Source organism: Alosa pseudoharengus, unplaced genomic scaffold (genome assembly GCF_046254945.1).
Source record: "Alosa pseudoharengus isolate Yale_2024_CS ecotype anadromous, Long Island Sound unplaced genomic scaffold, YU_APseudo_1.1 YU_APseudo_1.1_scf_21, whole genome shotgun sequence".
NCBI lineage: Eukaryota > Metazoa > Chordata > Actinopteri > Clupeiformes > Clupeidae > Alosa > Alosa pseudoharengus.
In genome coordinates this window covers 5824538-5839179 of record NW_027468674.1, presented here as the reverse complement: position 1 = coordinate 5839179, position 14642 = coordinate 5824538, and the positions used below count along the sequence as shown (strand labels likewise).

General features: G+C 49.0%; 1 protein-coding gene across 2 annotated transcripts in view; it reads left to right on the top strand.

Moving 5' to 3' along the window:
- LOC143137501 (SEC14-like protein 1) overlaps window positions 1-4321 on the top strand; it is a 24620-nt gene extending 20299 nt beyond the window's left edge. For both annotated transcript variants that reach the window (XM_076297742.1, XM_076297743.1), the window contains 4 exons: window positions 164-298; window positions 1319-1573; window positions 1963-2147; window positions 3669-4321. In XM_076297742.1, the coding sequence (XP_076153857.1) occupies window positions 164-298; window positions 1319-1573; window positions 1963-2147; window positions 3669-3774 (681 nt within the window). In that variant the 3' untranslated portion in view covers window positions 3775-4321. The remainder of the gene's footprint in view (window positions 1-163; window positions 299-1318; window positions 1574-1962; window positions 2148-3668) is intronic.
- The last annotated feature ends 10321 nt before the right edge of the window (window positions 4322-14642 follow it).

Genomic DNA, 14642 nt, shown 5'->3' with positions numbered 1-14642 from the left:
GTGTGTGTGTGTGTGTGTGTGTGTTGCAGTGTGAGGATCCTGAGGGCGGTCTCGTGCCAGAGTCTTTGTACCAGTGTTGATTGTGTGTGTGTGTGTGTGTGTGTGTGTGTGTGTGTGTGTGTGTGTGTGTGTGTGCGCGTGTGTGTGTGTGTGTGTGTTGCAGTGTGAGGTTCCTGAGGGCGGTCTCGTGCCCAAGTCTCTGTACCGGACGGCTGAGGAGCTGGAGACGGAGGAGGCCCGCATGTGGACCGACACCATCTACAAGAGCGCTAGTGTCCTCAAGGGGGCGCCACACGAGGTAACACACACACACTCAGATATACAAATAGATACACACACCACACACACTCAGATATACAAATAGATACACACACACACACACTCAGATATACAAATAGATACACACACACACACACACACACACACACTGATGCACATCACATGCACATACACAGATACACAGATAGATATACACACACAGATAGATACAGACACACAAACACACACACACACACACACACACACACACACACTGATGCACATCACATGCACACACACACATACACACACTGGTAGTCATTTACTGGTAGTCATTGAAGAGTCATATAATCATACTATGGGAGGCAGAGGGAGGTGTGACTCGGTCAGATAAACATGAAGATGATTTGGGGGGAAGCTGTTACAAGATAGAAAAAAATGAAACAAAACAAATATATTTTGTTGTGTTGTTGAAGTTGTAATTATTAGGTAGGGTGCAAGTTTGATAGTGTATTTTGCCGAGAGTGCATGCGCATGGTGGCCCGAGCGAAGTCACACACACAAAGTAGGCAGAGTCGGGCCCAAGTTAATTAATAAAAGGTAGATAAATAGATCAGAATGGAACACTGGTTGCATGTGATTGGTTTATTCAAATCCACTTCACCGAAGAGGACACAGCTTGGCGTAGCTTCCCGCTACCTACATCTCCTAACTCGAGCCGCTACCTATATCGCCTCCTAACTCGGGCCGCTACCTATATCGCCTCCTAACTCGGGCCGCTACCTATATCGCCTCCTAACTCGGGCCGCTACCTATATCGCCTCCTAACTCGGGCCGCTACCTATATCGCCTCCTAACTCGGGCCGCTACCTATATCGCCTCCTAACTCGGGCCGCTACCTATATCGCCTCCTAACTCGGGCCCCTAATATGGAAAATAAACATAGAAAAGTGGAACTCATACCATCTACTGATAATCACAGGGTACTAAGTCAGAAGTCTAACGTTGCTGTGTGTTATGTGCTGTCAATCACTCTGACATCACTTCCTGTTGTCCTCAGGTTCTGATCAAGATCAGTGAGCCCTCGTCCGTCATCACCTGGGACTTCGACGTGTGTAAAGGCGACGTCGTCTTCAACATCTTCCACTCACGGCGCACACCCCAGGGGTCACACACACACACACACGCACACGCACACGCCCCCCCGGGCGCCACCGGCAACAACACACAGCTGATCGACAGGTCGTGGGTGCTGGGTCAGGACTACAGCAAGGTGGAGACGGCACTCACCTGCAGAGAGGGGGAGAGCATACAGGTGTGTGTGTGCGTGTGTGTGTGTGTGTGAGTGCGTGCATGCGTGTGTGTGCATGTTTGTAGGCCTTACTCACCTCTCTGATCCATGATGGTCCTCATCTAATTGACTCATTTAGATTAAAAGGAATCAAGTGTATCCCTGTCCTCCTTTTTCCTGGCTCCCCTGGTACCTTGCACAAATTCAGGGCCCGACTTCCTCTTCAGTAGTTTGGAATTCACTGAAACAACATTCCAATGTTTTTTAAAGAACGTAATTGAAATGTTTGGTATTGTAGTACTAGCGAAGTGGTTAGCAGCACTGGTAGACAACTACACAACAACATCTCTACTCAGCTTTGGCTGGAATCCGTTCCGTGCTGATCTCCGGTTCTGTGGTTCTGCGGTTCTCAGGGCACTCACGTGACTCGCTGGCCTGGGTTCTACATCCTGCAGTGGCGTTTCCATGTCAGCACGGCGGCGGCGTGCTCGGGGTCGAGTCTGGCGCGCGTGGACGATATGCTGGCCTCCCTCCAGGGGGCGCCACACCGCTGCAGGGTTCTCTACTACACAGAGGTGCTGCAGTCCCGCGACTTCAGGTACACAACTACACAACTACTACACAACTACACAGAGGTGCTGCAGTCCCGCCACTTCAGGTACACAACTACACTACACAACTACTACACAACTACACAGAGGTGCTGCAGTCCCGCGACTTCAGGTACACAACTACACAACTACTACACAACTATACAACTACACAGAGGTGCTGCAGTCCCACGACTTCAGGTACACAACTACTACACAACTACTACACTACTACACAACTACACAACTACTACACTACTACACAACTACTACACAACTACACAGAGGTGCTGCAGTCCCGCGACTTCAGGTCAGCTACACTACACTACACAACTACTACACTAATCTCACCACTACACAACTACACTAGTCTCACCACTACACAACTACACTAGTCTAACACTACACAACTACACAACTATACTAGTCTAATCATTACACAATTACATTAGTCTAACCACTACACAACTACACTAATGTAACTACTACACAACTACACTCGTCTAACCACTACACAACTACACTAGTCTAACCACTACACAACTACTACATAACTACACTAGTCTAACCACTACACAACTACACAACTACACTAATGTAACTACTACACAACTACACTAATCTAACCACTACACAACTACACTAGTCTAACCACTACACAACTACACTAATCTAACCACTACACAACTACACTAGTCTAACCACTACACAACTACACAACTACACTAGTCTAACCACTACACAACTACACTCGTCTAACCACTACACAACTACACTCGTCTAACCACTACACAACTACACTAGTCTAACCACTACACAACTACACAACTACTACACACTAGTCTAACCACTACACAACTACACTAGTCTAACCACTACACAACTACACTAGTCTAACCACTACACAACTACACAACTACACTAGTCTAACCACTACACAACTACACAACTACTACACACTAGTCTAACCACTACACAACTACACTAGTCTAACCACTACACAACTACACAACTACACTAGTCTAACCACTACACAACTACACAACTACACTAGTCTAACCACTACACAACTACACTAATCTAACCACTACACAACTACACACTAGTCTAACCACTACACAACTACACTAGTCTAACCACTACACAACTACACTAGTCTAACCACTACACAACTACACTAGTCTAACCACTACACAACTACACAACTATACTAGTCTAATCATTACACAACTACACTAGTCTAACCACTACACAACTACTACACACTAGTCTAAACAAATAATGAATAATAAAAGTAACATGAAAAAAATGTGCCCCCCTCTCTCTCTCCCTCCCTCCCTCTTTCTCTCTCTCTCTCTCTCCCTCCCTCCCTCCCTCCCTCTTTCTCTCTCTCTCTCTCTCTCTCTCTCCCTCCCTCTCTCCCTCTCTCTCTCTCTCTCTCCCTCCCTCTCTCCCTCTTTCGCTCTCTCTCTCTCCCTCTCTCTCTCTCCCTCCCTCTCTCCCTCTCTCCCTCTCTCCCTCTCTCTCAGGGGTTCCATGTCCAGTCTGGAATCCAGTCACAGTGGCTTCTCCCAGTTCAGCTCCGCCACCACCTCCTCTAGCCAATCACAGTCCAGCTCCACCCTCTCCAGGTAGTAGCAGACCAATCAGAAGCCAAGTAGGAGGTGGAGTGACAGCCAGTCAGGACTATGGAAAAAGCATGAATCAAATGGACTGTATAGATAGACGGCTCACACACACACACCACACACGGTCATTCTTACACACACACACACACACACACACACACTCAAATAGCTAATTGTCTAGCCTAGATCAACTCTTCTGTCAACTGCCCGGTGCATTTGTTATATATTTGTATTAAAATGGATTCAACATGGACATCACCCAGCAGTCACCAATTATTCTCAAAACGCTCTAAAAAGGAGTCGGCGCTTCTGACTCTTTCCCTTTCTGTTGTTTTGTGTTGTCATGCTATATACTGTGTGGACTTCTTTTCTTATGCATATTTGGACACATGTTTGTCCTGGACCTGGAAAGTGCACAATGACCTCTTCTAACTGTACATATTAATCACACACACACACACACACACAGCCAATCTTCTAGCCTAAATCAACTCCCGTCAACTCCCAACATGTATTTGTTGTACATTATATTAAAATTGTATATTTTTTGCGCAGACTGTGGTTTTATAAATCTTTGCATAACACTTTGAGTAGCCAGTATGGAATGAACTTGGCTGAGTACTCCTCAGGGCACATGCTTAATGTGTCACAATAGCACAATAATTCCAAAGGTTCCAGAAGTTCCAAAACGCATGTCCAAAACATGCTCTTGGTGAACACTAGGGTTTGAGAAGGTCATAAGCAGAAACAGTCAGGACCAGGGAGCATCATGTGACCTGTGACTCATCTGCAAGGAGATAAAACTGATCAGAGAGAGGTGGACACTTATGGCTTATATAATACTAATATATATAATAGATATACAGTAAGACTTAACTTCTCTGAGCATGTAGCTTCTATTGCAGAAACTTCTTGTTCAGACCATGGTTATCTCCAAGCTGGACTATTGTAATTCACTATTAGCTGGCTTACCCGCTTGTGTAATAAGATCATTACAGCTGATTCAGAATGCTGTCTTACCATGTCATTGTTTTTATATTATTGATTGAAAGGACATTATTGTTTATTATTGCTTTTTCCCTCATTTTCATTGCTTATTTTATTAGGCTATTGATTGAATTGACATTGTTGTTTATTATTGCTATTCTCCTTATTATAGGTTGACCAACATTCTAATCTGATCTGTAATTTTAAATATTACGTTGTTTTTGTATTTGTGTGTCACTTTGGACAAAGGCGTCTGCCAAATCCCATAACCATAACTATATATGTACAAATACAGTTAGGCTCATAAGTCTTTGAACCCATGCTAAAGTTGACTAAAAAGAGGAATATAAAATCATCTTTTGGAAATTGCCTTAAGTAAAAGAAATGAGTAAATGTCCAACCTTTAAGGACACCAATTTTCTTTGTGAATGAATAATGTATCATAAATAAATAAATGTTATTCCTTAAAATACAGGGGTCATAGGTATTCACACCCCTATGTTAAATTCCCATAGAGGCAGGCAGCTTTTTATTTTTAAAGGCCAGTAATTTCATGGATCCAGGATACTATAAATCCTGTATGAAGTTCCCTTGGCCTTTGGAATTAAAATAGCCCCACATCATCACATACCCTTCACCATATCTCACGATTGGCATGGGGTACTTTCCATAAGATCATCTCTCCAGCTATTAGGCTAACTGAAATAAAACCATGCCAATCTCTAGGTAAGGTGTGGGGAAAATAAAAGCATACAAGATAAATAGATAGATAAATAAAAACATACAGATATAGCTATTATTATGAGTTGAGTTTTTTTTAACTGAGTGAGTTTTTGATTGTTCATGTAGGCCTATTCTGAAATATCTTTAAACTGGACAAAACTGCCCACTTCTTGGGACGAGATCCGCTATCAGCTGCTCATTAGGGGCCAGGTGCGTCACTAGACCCTTTTTACTGGGGCACATGCCCCAGTATTGGAACTGCTGTGTCCCAGACCCAGACTGTAACAATCAACCTTTTACGTTTGGCTGTGTTAACTAAAACGCACAAGGGGTTATTTTGAAAGATTAAGCAGATTAAGTAGGTTTGTTATGAGATACATGAAACAATGTACAAATCAGAATACATCCGACACTTAACCAAAACTATAGCATTGATAACGGTATCTTCAGTTTACCTGCAGTAAAGGAAAACACGCACCAAACAATAAACCAGAATAGCGCACAGTACAGCGCTTTATATTTTCACACATTAAATGATCCACACAACCCCAAATGATTTTAATGTCCTTTGTTTTAGTCCCGAAAATAAACCTAGAAGTCCAAACTAAGCGAAAGATATCCTGTCCTTTGCCAGGACGCCCGCAAGAGTCTGCATAATCCCAACAAGGAAACGAGAAGGCCGCTGCCGGCGAATTGTCCCGCGACGTAGCAAACAAAAAAGGTAATCCACAAAAAAGGGAAAAAATGCGATGATCGGCTTGCAGTTATACCACGCAAAAGAGAAAAACAATCGGTCTCACCAAACTCCGATGAATAAATCCAGCCAGCCGACTGCAAAAGCTTTCTTGACGCGTCCTCTTTTTGGTAACGCGCTGGTCTTCTACAAGCGGCGTTTAACTTATATAAAGTCCATTTCCACCGTAGGGACACTTTCTTTCTATTTACCCCTCAAAAGAAACAGTTTACAATACTTTTAGCTGCAGCACTGAGTACTGGCGCCACACATTACAAAAATCTCACACACGCTTGCTACTCTCTTCAGACCGCCCCCATCATCTAGCGCGCTCTACTATATAGTTTGGGTGCGCGGTGATAGGGGTATCGGCCGACAGTGTCCACATACAAATCAGCCATATCCATACCATCATACACAGTGGAAATAAAGCATGATAAATACATATAAATAAGTACATATTCATATCACACTGATATTATATGAGACCTACAGACTTAATTTTAAGCAATGGCACACTAATGTGGCAGTGTCACAAGACTGTCCTGGAAAAGGAATATATAGCATGTATAGATGGCAAAGATAACTTATTATCTTAGATTAACTAGCTGAAAAACACAAGTGACCACTACTGCGTAACTTCATGGGTTGCTTAAATATGCTATATTTGACCATTGCCCACAACTGTGAAACTCAGCATGCTTATGCTTTATGGTTATAAACTTATTGCAATTATCATCAACTAATCCACCTGTGTGTGCATTAGTGTTAATTTTGTCAGACGAGACGAGAGGAAATATTGTAGCGTTTCACCAAGAGCCAGAGTTTCATGAACTGGTTTATTGCACAAAGCACACAATGCAGCATGTAACACACAGCGGGCCGTGTCAGGCCCAGAACCGAAAGAGGCAGAACTTTCCCGAACAGTAGCCTATATTCCCCGGGGGTCCCGCCCCCACCTCACCAGGCTGCCAACCATGAGCGTGCCCCGGGTTATGCATAGCGCGGGCACTCCCTGATTGACAGCCGGTCGCTACAATATGTTCAACGACCTTTTTTTTCATGACTAAGACGAGATGATGACGAGACGGCAGTAATGTCCTGAAACACTGACTAAGACTATCTTAAGATGCATTATTGTTGACGAAAAAAGACGAGACTAAAATGTTTTGCATGAAATAAAAACTAAGATAAAATCTCTCTTCATTTTCGTCTACAAAATGAGAAGACAGAATATCTAGCTGTTACGTTTTCAAAATATTCCGAATGAGTTCATACGCAACAGCTTTCCTGTAGGCTAGTCCAGTGGTTTTCAAAGTGGGGGCCCGCGAGGGGGTGCCAGGGGGGCCTCAGCAAGTTGGAAGGAAAAATAAAAGCAACAAATAAATACAATTGAAAAATTTAAAATATACTGTAGCGACCGTGCTATGCGTAACCCCGGGCACGCTCATGGTTGGCAGCCTGGAGAGAAGGGGGGCGGGACCCCCGGAGGAATATAGGCTACGGTTCGAGGAAGTTCTGCCTCTTTAAGTTCTGGGCCTGACACGGCCCGCTGTGTGTGACATGCTGCATTGTGTGCTTGTACAATAAACCAGTTCTTGAAACTCTGGCTCTTGGTGAAACGCTACACTGGTGTCAGAAGTAAAAATTATCGAAGGAGTGATTAGGGAAGACCGAGGGTGCACCCTGCACGATTAGTTAGTCACCAAGTTTAGTTTAGTTAGCGTTAGCAAGACCGTGTCGCCACAGTGTGCGTGAGGAGATGAGTGACGGAGTAGGAGCCAGAGCCGCAGAATGGATGTTTGGTCATCTACAAAGGGAGCTGAGACGGCTGGAGGACAGCAGAGACTTCCTTAGGGGCACGATGGAAGCGATGGCCTCTGAGACTGGCTTCGATGGACGAGGGCGTGCACGCTTTGCGACCTGCAAGCCAAAGCTGGAGGGGGACGCAGACACTGACGTCACCTTCGGCGCGGGAAGCTCAGATGTAAACAACAATGGCGGCGCCCAGTCCACAATAACAGCGGTAGCGGCTAGCTCCGTGAAAACTCCAAAATACAACGGGAAGGTGAGCTGGGAAGCTTTTCATGCGCAATTCGAACTGCTTGCTAAATCACTGAACTGGTCGCAAGAGACTAAAGCGTTACAATTGGCGATGTGCCTTACGGATGAGGCTTTAGCATGCTTGCTGCTCTTAGACGTGGGTGACAGAGGGAGCTACGGCGCACTGGTGGGGGCTCTCCAGCGACGGTTCGGGAACCTTACAGGAGCGGGGCTCCTCCGCAATGAACTAAATAACAGATACAGAAGACAGGGCGAGCCGCTACGGCAATTAGCCAATGACATTGAGAGCCTTACCCGCAGAGCATATGGCAGCATGCCCCCGGCGGTACAAAGCGAGCTAGCCCGCGACCGGTTCATGCAAGCCCTCTCACCACCCGAACTGCGTGTGGAGGTGCAGCTGACACACCCACGGTCCCTGCAGGAGGCGTTGGAGAGGGCGTCGGAGAGAGAGACGGCCCGCGCCTACATCACAATGTCCACACAGGAACACAACAGCCCCCAGGTCAGAGCAGCAGCAGAGGTTCCGCAAACACCAACATGGGCAGCGGAACTGACAGAGCTAGTGCGGGCAGCCTCCTTGGGCACTCAGCAGCGCCTGGACCGCACTATTAGACTGTGCTGGGGCTGTGGAAAACCCGGTCACCTGGTACGCTCATGCCCAAAAGCACCCAGGCACCAGGGAAACGACCCCGGGTCCGCATAGAGGGGGCAACGCGGACCACGAACCACAAGCCCCCACATACACCATCAGGCGCGGCTGGCCCGAGGGCGGTGGCAGTAGTGGGCTGGACTTCAATTGGGGACCTCTGCCACATTCCAGTCACTGTGGAGGGAGTAACGTGTGTAGCGCTGGTTGACACCGGCTCTACAGTGACATTAGTGCGGCCCGATGTGCTCCCCAGGCGAACTGTGTTGGAGCCAACAGCAGTCCACCTGCGGACGGTGACGGGGGAATTGTCACCCATGAAAGGCAAAGGGACACTGACATTTGTGGTGGGCGGTAAAACAGTGCGCCACCCGGTGTGGGTGGCGTCAGTCCAGGACCCCTGCATTCTCGGGTTGGACTTTTTGAAGAACACAGGCTGTCGGCTGGATCTTGCAGAGGCCACCCTGTGCTTTCCGGGGGAACGGCCTGTCAACATGGCTCCACCCCCCCTGTTCTTCAACCCTACAACACCCCAGGTAACCACTGTGTCAGCAAACTCCGCTGAAGCCAACAATGACCCCACTGTACGGACCGGGAGGCCCACTCCCCGAGATCTCTGTAGCCCCCCACCCCCCCACTCACAGCCGAGCAGAGGCATGTTACAGCCCCCGCTGCTCGGAACACACCAGCCGCCTCCCCCACTACCCCCCTCACCTCACCTAGCCGCCTCACCTGCACCACAGCCGGCACACACTATACAGACCCCTAAGAGCCGGGCCCCTGAACCATTGGCAGCCCAGCTCCCCCAAACGGAGGAGGGAAGTGTCGTGTCGGCAGTACGGGGTGTATGGCGTCGGAACTGTTCTCATCTAGACCCCCAACAGGGTGAAGAATTGTGGCAACTATTGTTGCATTTCAAGGACATTTTTGCATTCAAAGAAGGTGACGTGGGGCGCACACACCTAATACAGCACGACATAGATACGGGTGACAGCCCGCCTATCAAGTTACGCCCACGTCGCCTCCCATTGGCACGCCAGGAAGCAGCAGACAAGGTGTTATGGGAGATGCAGCAGGCGGGCATTGTGGAGCCGTCTGACAGCCCGTGGGCCGCCCCTGTCGTCATGGTCCCAAAGAAGAACGGTCAGTGGAGGTTCTGTGTGGACTACAGACGGCTCAATGGGGTGACGAGGAAGGACTCCTACCCCCTGCCACGGGTGGACGAGGCTCTGGACCAGGTAGCGGGTTCAGCCTGGTTCACGTCACTGGACCTGAGATCTGGATACTGGCAGGTGCCCCTCTCCCCCTCTGCCAAACCAAAGACTGCTTTCTGCACAAGCCGTGGCCTCTGGCAGTTCAAAGTTCTCCCATTTGGCCTTTGCAATTCACCAGCCTCGTTCGAAAGACTGATGGACAAAGTGCTGTCAGGAGTCCCTCGGCGTGAGTGTGTGGTGTACCTGGACGACATTCTCGCCCATGGCCCCACTTTCCAGGCAGCTCTCCAGTCTTTGCGGCATGTTTTGGAGTGTATAGCAGCAGCGGGTCTCAAACTCCACCCGGAAAAGTGCCACTTCATGCAGAGAGAGGTGTCATTCCTTGGGCACAGGCTGGGCAGAGAGGGCATTGGCACAATGGATGAAAAGGTACGAGCGGTCAGAGACTGGCCCACACCAACGGACCAGCAACAGCTGAAAAGCTTCCTGGGCTTAGCCTCTTATTACAGGAGGTTCGTGAGGGGGTTCTCTTGTGTGGCTGCACCGCTGTTCAGGCTACTGCGCAAAGACCAAGACTTTGTGTGGACCGGCGAGTGTCAAACAGCATTCACCTCGCTACAGAAGGCGCTGGGGGAGGCTCCCGTGTTGGCTCCGGCTGACCCCTCCCTCCCGTTCATCCTGGACTGTGACGCGAGTGGCCAGGGAGTGGGCGGGGTGCTGGCACAGCTAAGCCCAGAGGGAGAGAGAGTGGTGGCGTATTACAGTAAGACTTTTAACAAGCACGAACGTCGTTACTGTGTCACACGCAGAGAACTCCTAGCTGTGTTATCATCCATCCGCCACTTCAAATACTACCTCTGTGGGCTACCGTTCACCGTCAGGACGGACCACTCTGCCCTCCAGTGGCTCATGTCCTTTAAAGAGCCGGAGGGCCAGGTAGCACGCTGGATGGAGGAGCTACAGTCTTATGACTTTAAAGTGGTGCATAGAGCGGGAGCTCGCCATTCCAACGCCGACGCCCTGTCTCGCCGACCCTGCGCTGAGGAGGGGTGCCGCCACTGCGACAGGAGGGAGACACGAGACAGGGAGCTACAGGGCCAGGAGGCAGCCATCGTCAGCCGGGCCGCGGTGGCGGTGTGCTGTGAGCTCACTGAAATGTCAGCGAGGCAGTGGAGACAACAGCAGGAGGCCGATATGGACATACAGCCAGTGCTCCAGTGGGTGGAGATGCAGACACGGCCACCATGGGAGGAGGTGGCACCGCTCTCCGCAGCGACAAAAGGGCTGTGGGCAAAGTTCCAGGGCCTGCGGCTCACTGATGGGGTGCTACAGCAGGCCTGGAAGGATCCGGCGACGGGAGAGCTGAGGTGGCAGTTGGTGGTCCCCAGAGCAGAGAGACTGACCGTGCTGAAAGCAGTGCATGGGGCCATGGGGGCTGGTCACTTCGGGGTCACCAAAACTCTCCGTCGCCTACGTCAGAGCTTCTACTGGGGGCAGTCCAGGAGGGACGTAGAGGACTTCTGCAGAAGGTGTGACAGCTGCACGGCCAAGAAGGGCCCCTCTGAACAGTCCCATGCACAGCTCCAGCAGTTTCCAGTCGGCGCACCCATGGAAAGAGTCGGGGTGGACATCGTCGGTCCACTCCCGGTCACTGACAGCGGGAACAGGTATGTGCTGTCAGTAATGGACTACTTCACTAAGTGGCCCGAGGCTTATGCCCTCCCTAACCAGGAGGCAGAGACTGTGGCTGAAGCTCTACTGGAGGGCATGGTCTGCCGTTTTGGGACGCCCCAAACCATACACAGTGACCAGGGGCGGAACTTTGAGTCACGAGTATTCGCCGACCTGTGTCATAGACTGGGTGTAAACAAAACTCGCACCACCCCCCTACACCCGCAGAGCGATGGCTTAGTAGAACGCTTCAACAGGACCCTGATCCAGCAACTGGCCATCATCACTGCTAAACATCAACGCGACTGGGACAAGCACCTCCCGCTCGTGCTGATGGCCTGTCGGTCCGCCGTCCAAGAATCTACAGCCTGCACACCAGCCCTGCTCATGCTGGGTAGAGAGCTCCGCACCCCACCAGCAATGGCCTTTGGCCTCCCTCCTGACACCCCAGCTGTGCCCCCAGGACGAGAGTATGCCAGGAGACTGCAGGACCGCCTAGAGACAGCCCACGACTTCGCACGCATACAGCTGCAAAGCGCAGGGGCGAGGCAACGCAGAAACTACGATCTACACTACAAGGGCCGCCACCTGGAACCAGGGGAGCTGGTTTGGGTCCACAGCCCGCAGAGGAAAAAAGGTCGTTGCCCTAAGCTGGACAGTGACTGGGTAGGCCCCTGTAGAGTGTTGGAGCGTCTAGGGGAGGTGGTATACAGAGTACAGCTACCCCCACGTGGCAGACGAGTGGCTATACATAGAGACAGGTTGGCCCCCTACCACGGGGATGCTAATCCCCAGCTCCCACACAGGCCCTCACAGACCCCCCCTAACAGCCCCCTCCCAGACACTACTCACCCTGCACTCACTCAGCGGGATGGGCACCGGGCCCCGCACACGCCCACAACTGGGCACACAGACACACATTCAGACATTCCCACCTCACCCCCCTCCCCAGTGCCACTCTCTCCCACCCGTGACATGGCGGTGCCTGCTCGGCCTCGGAGGCGAAGAAGACCGCCGGCCCATCTGAGAGACTTTGTTTAAAGTTGTTGTGTTGTGTTGTGTGTATTTGTTGTTCCCTCAGGGTCGAGGAACTTTGATGCGGGGGGGTAATGTAGCGACCGTGCTATGCGTAACCCCGGGCACGCTCATGGTTGGCAGCCTGGAGAGAAGGGGGGCGGGACCCCCGGAGGAATATAGGCTACGGTTCGAGGAAGTTCTGCCTCTTTAAGTTCTGGGCCTGACACGGCCCGCTGTGTGTGACATGCTGCATTGTGTGCTTGTACAATAAACCAGTTCTTGAAACTCTGGCTCTTGGTGAAACGCTACAATACCTATTACTATGAGGGTTGTTATACAATGCCATTATAATAATTTGTCGCATATCTGAACATTATATTTTCCATGATAATGACTGGGAATAATAGTAGAATGATAGCTCTCATATAGCAGAAAGGCCCAAATGCAATTTTTACACACTGTATGCTCCATCGCAAAGTGCTTGCGGCTAAAATAATTATTAGGATTAGCTTAATGTATTTTTACATTTGCCGTAGTATTGTCGATAGGTTTAATAACACATCAAGGGGGTCCTTGGCCAGAACCTAGTGGTATTTGGGGGGCCTTCTCGTGGAAAAGTCAAAGATTGTTAAGGCGGAGCAAGATACTTCGTTGTAGTTCATGTCTATGGGCGCGAAATGGGGATCGAATCCTGTCTGCATAAAGAGGCGTGTCGATGACATATTGATGAGCGTACGTTGCAACCGGCCAACAGCAGCGGCATAAATAACCGGCGCACACCTGATAAAATGTCGATTTTCTCCAGACTGGAATGCTCAAAAATGCTAAATATGTACCTGAAATGTTCAGAAGGGTTTGAGGATCATGAAAATGTGCCCGAAATTCACATTCTTAACTCTATAGAACCAAGACCTTAGCATATGTGGTAAAATTCTGAGCTATGCCCATAGACATCAATGGAGCAGTCGCTGCCTCTGCTCTGCATAAAGGGGGATTTTGACCCTCCCCTCGTGCGATCCGGTCTTGCTCCGACTTAACAATCTTTGGAAAAGTTTGGGAACCCCTGGGCTGGTCTACCTGCTGTTGCTGCAACCCTGTGGCTGCAACACGAAACTACATGGAACAAGAACACTGGAGATTTCTGCCAGAGTTAGCAAGCTAACTACCTGAGCTTTATGCCACAATGCTACATACCCAGAAGTTGAAGCTTCTCTCATACAAATTAACATCCCCCAGAATGTCCATACGAAAATGTTCATCATGTAATGTCAACTATTTAACTAGTTAGACTGATGATGCAAAGTTTGCTAGCAGGTAAGCTAATATGGAAAGTTAGCTTAGCTATGGCTAAGATGGAGAGTGTTTGGGGAATGTGTTGTGTTTGGGCGCATATCGCCATCTAGCGAGGCGGAGTAAAACATTAATACTTTGGCCTACGACAGTGTTTCTCAAACTTTTTCAGTTTCAGGACCACTTAACTAACCCTAGCTAAAAAAAAAGATTAGACCTACTTCAACAGTAGCCTATAATTAGCCTACACAATAGGCCTACTCACTGAACCACCTTGCTTATTGTCTTTGCACTTTGCTTATTGTGTGGATTCATACTGTATGATTTAAACTGGCATATCTTACATAGACAGTGTTGCAGAACTGTTTTTACATACAAGTTGGTTCAATATTGCAAACAACTTATCTATATTATATTTTACCACGTCTGCTCGCGGACCACTTGGGATAGCTTGCGGACCACCAGTGATCCCCGGACCACACTTTGAGAAACACAGGTCTACGAATATGACAGTGGTCCAGTCAAATCTT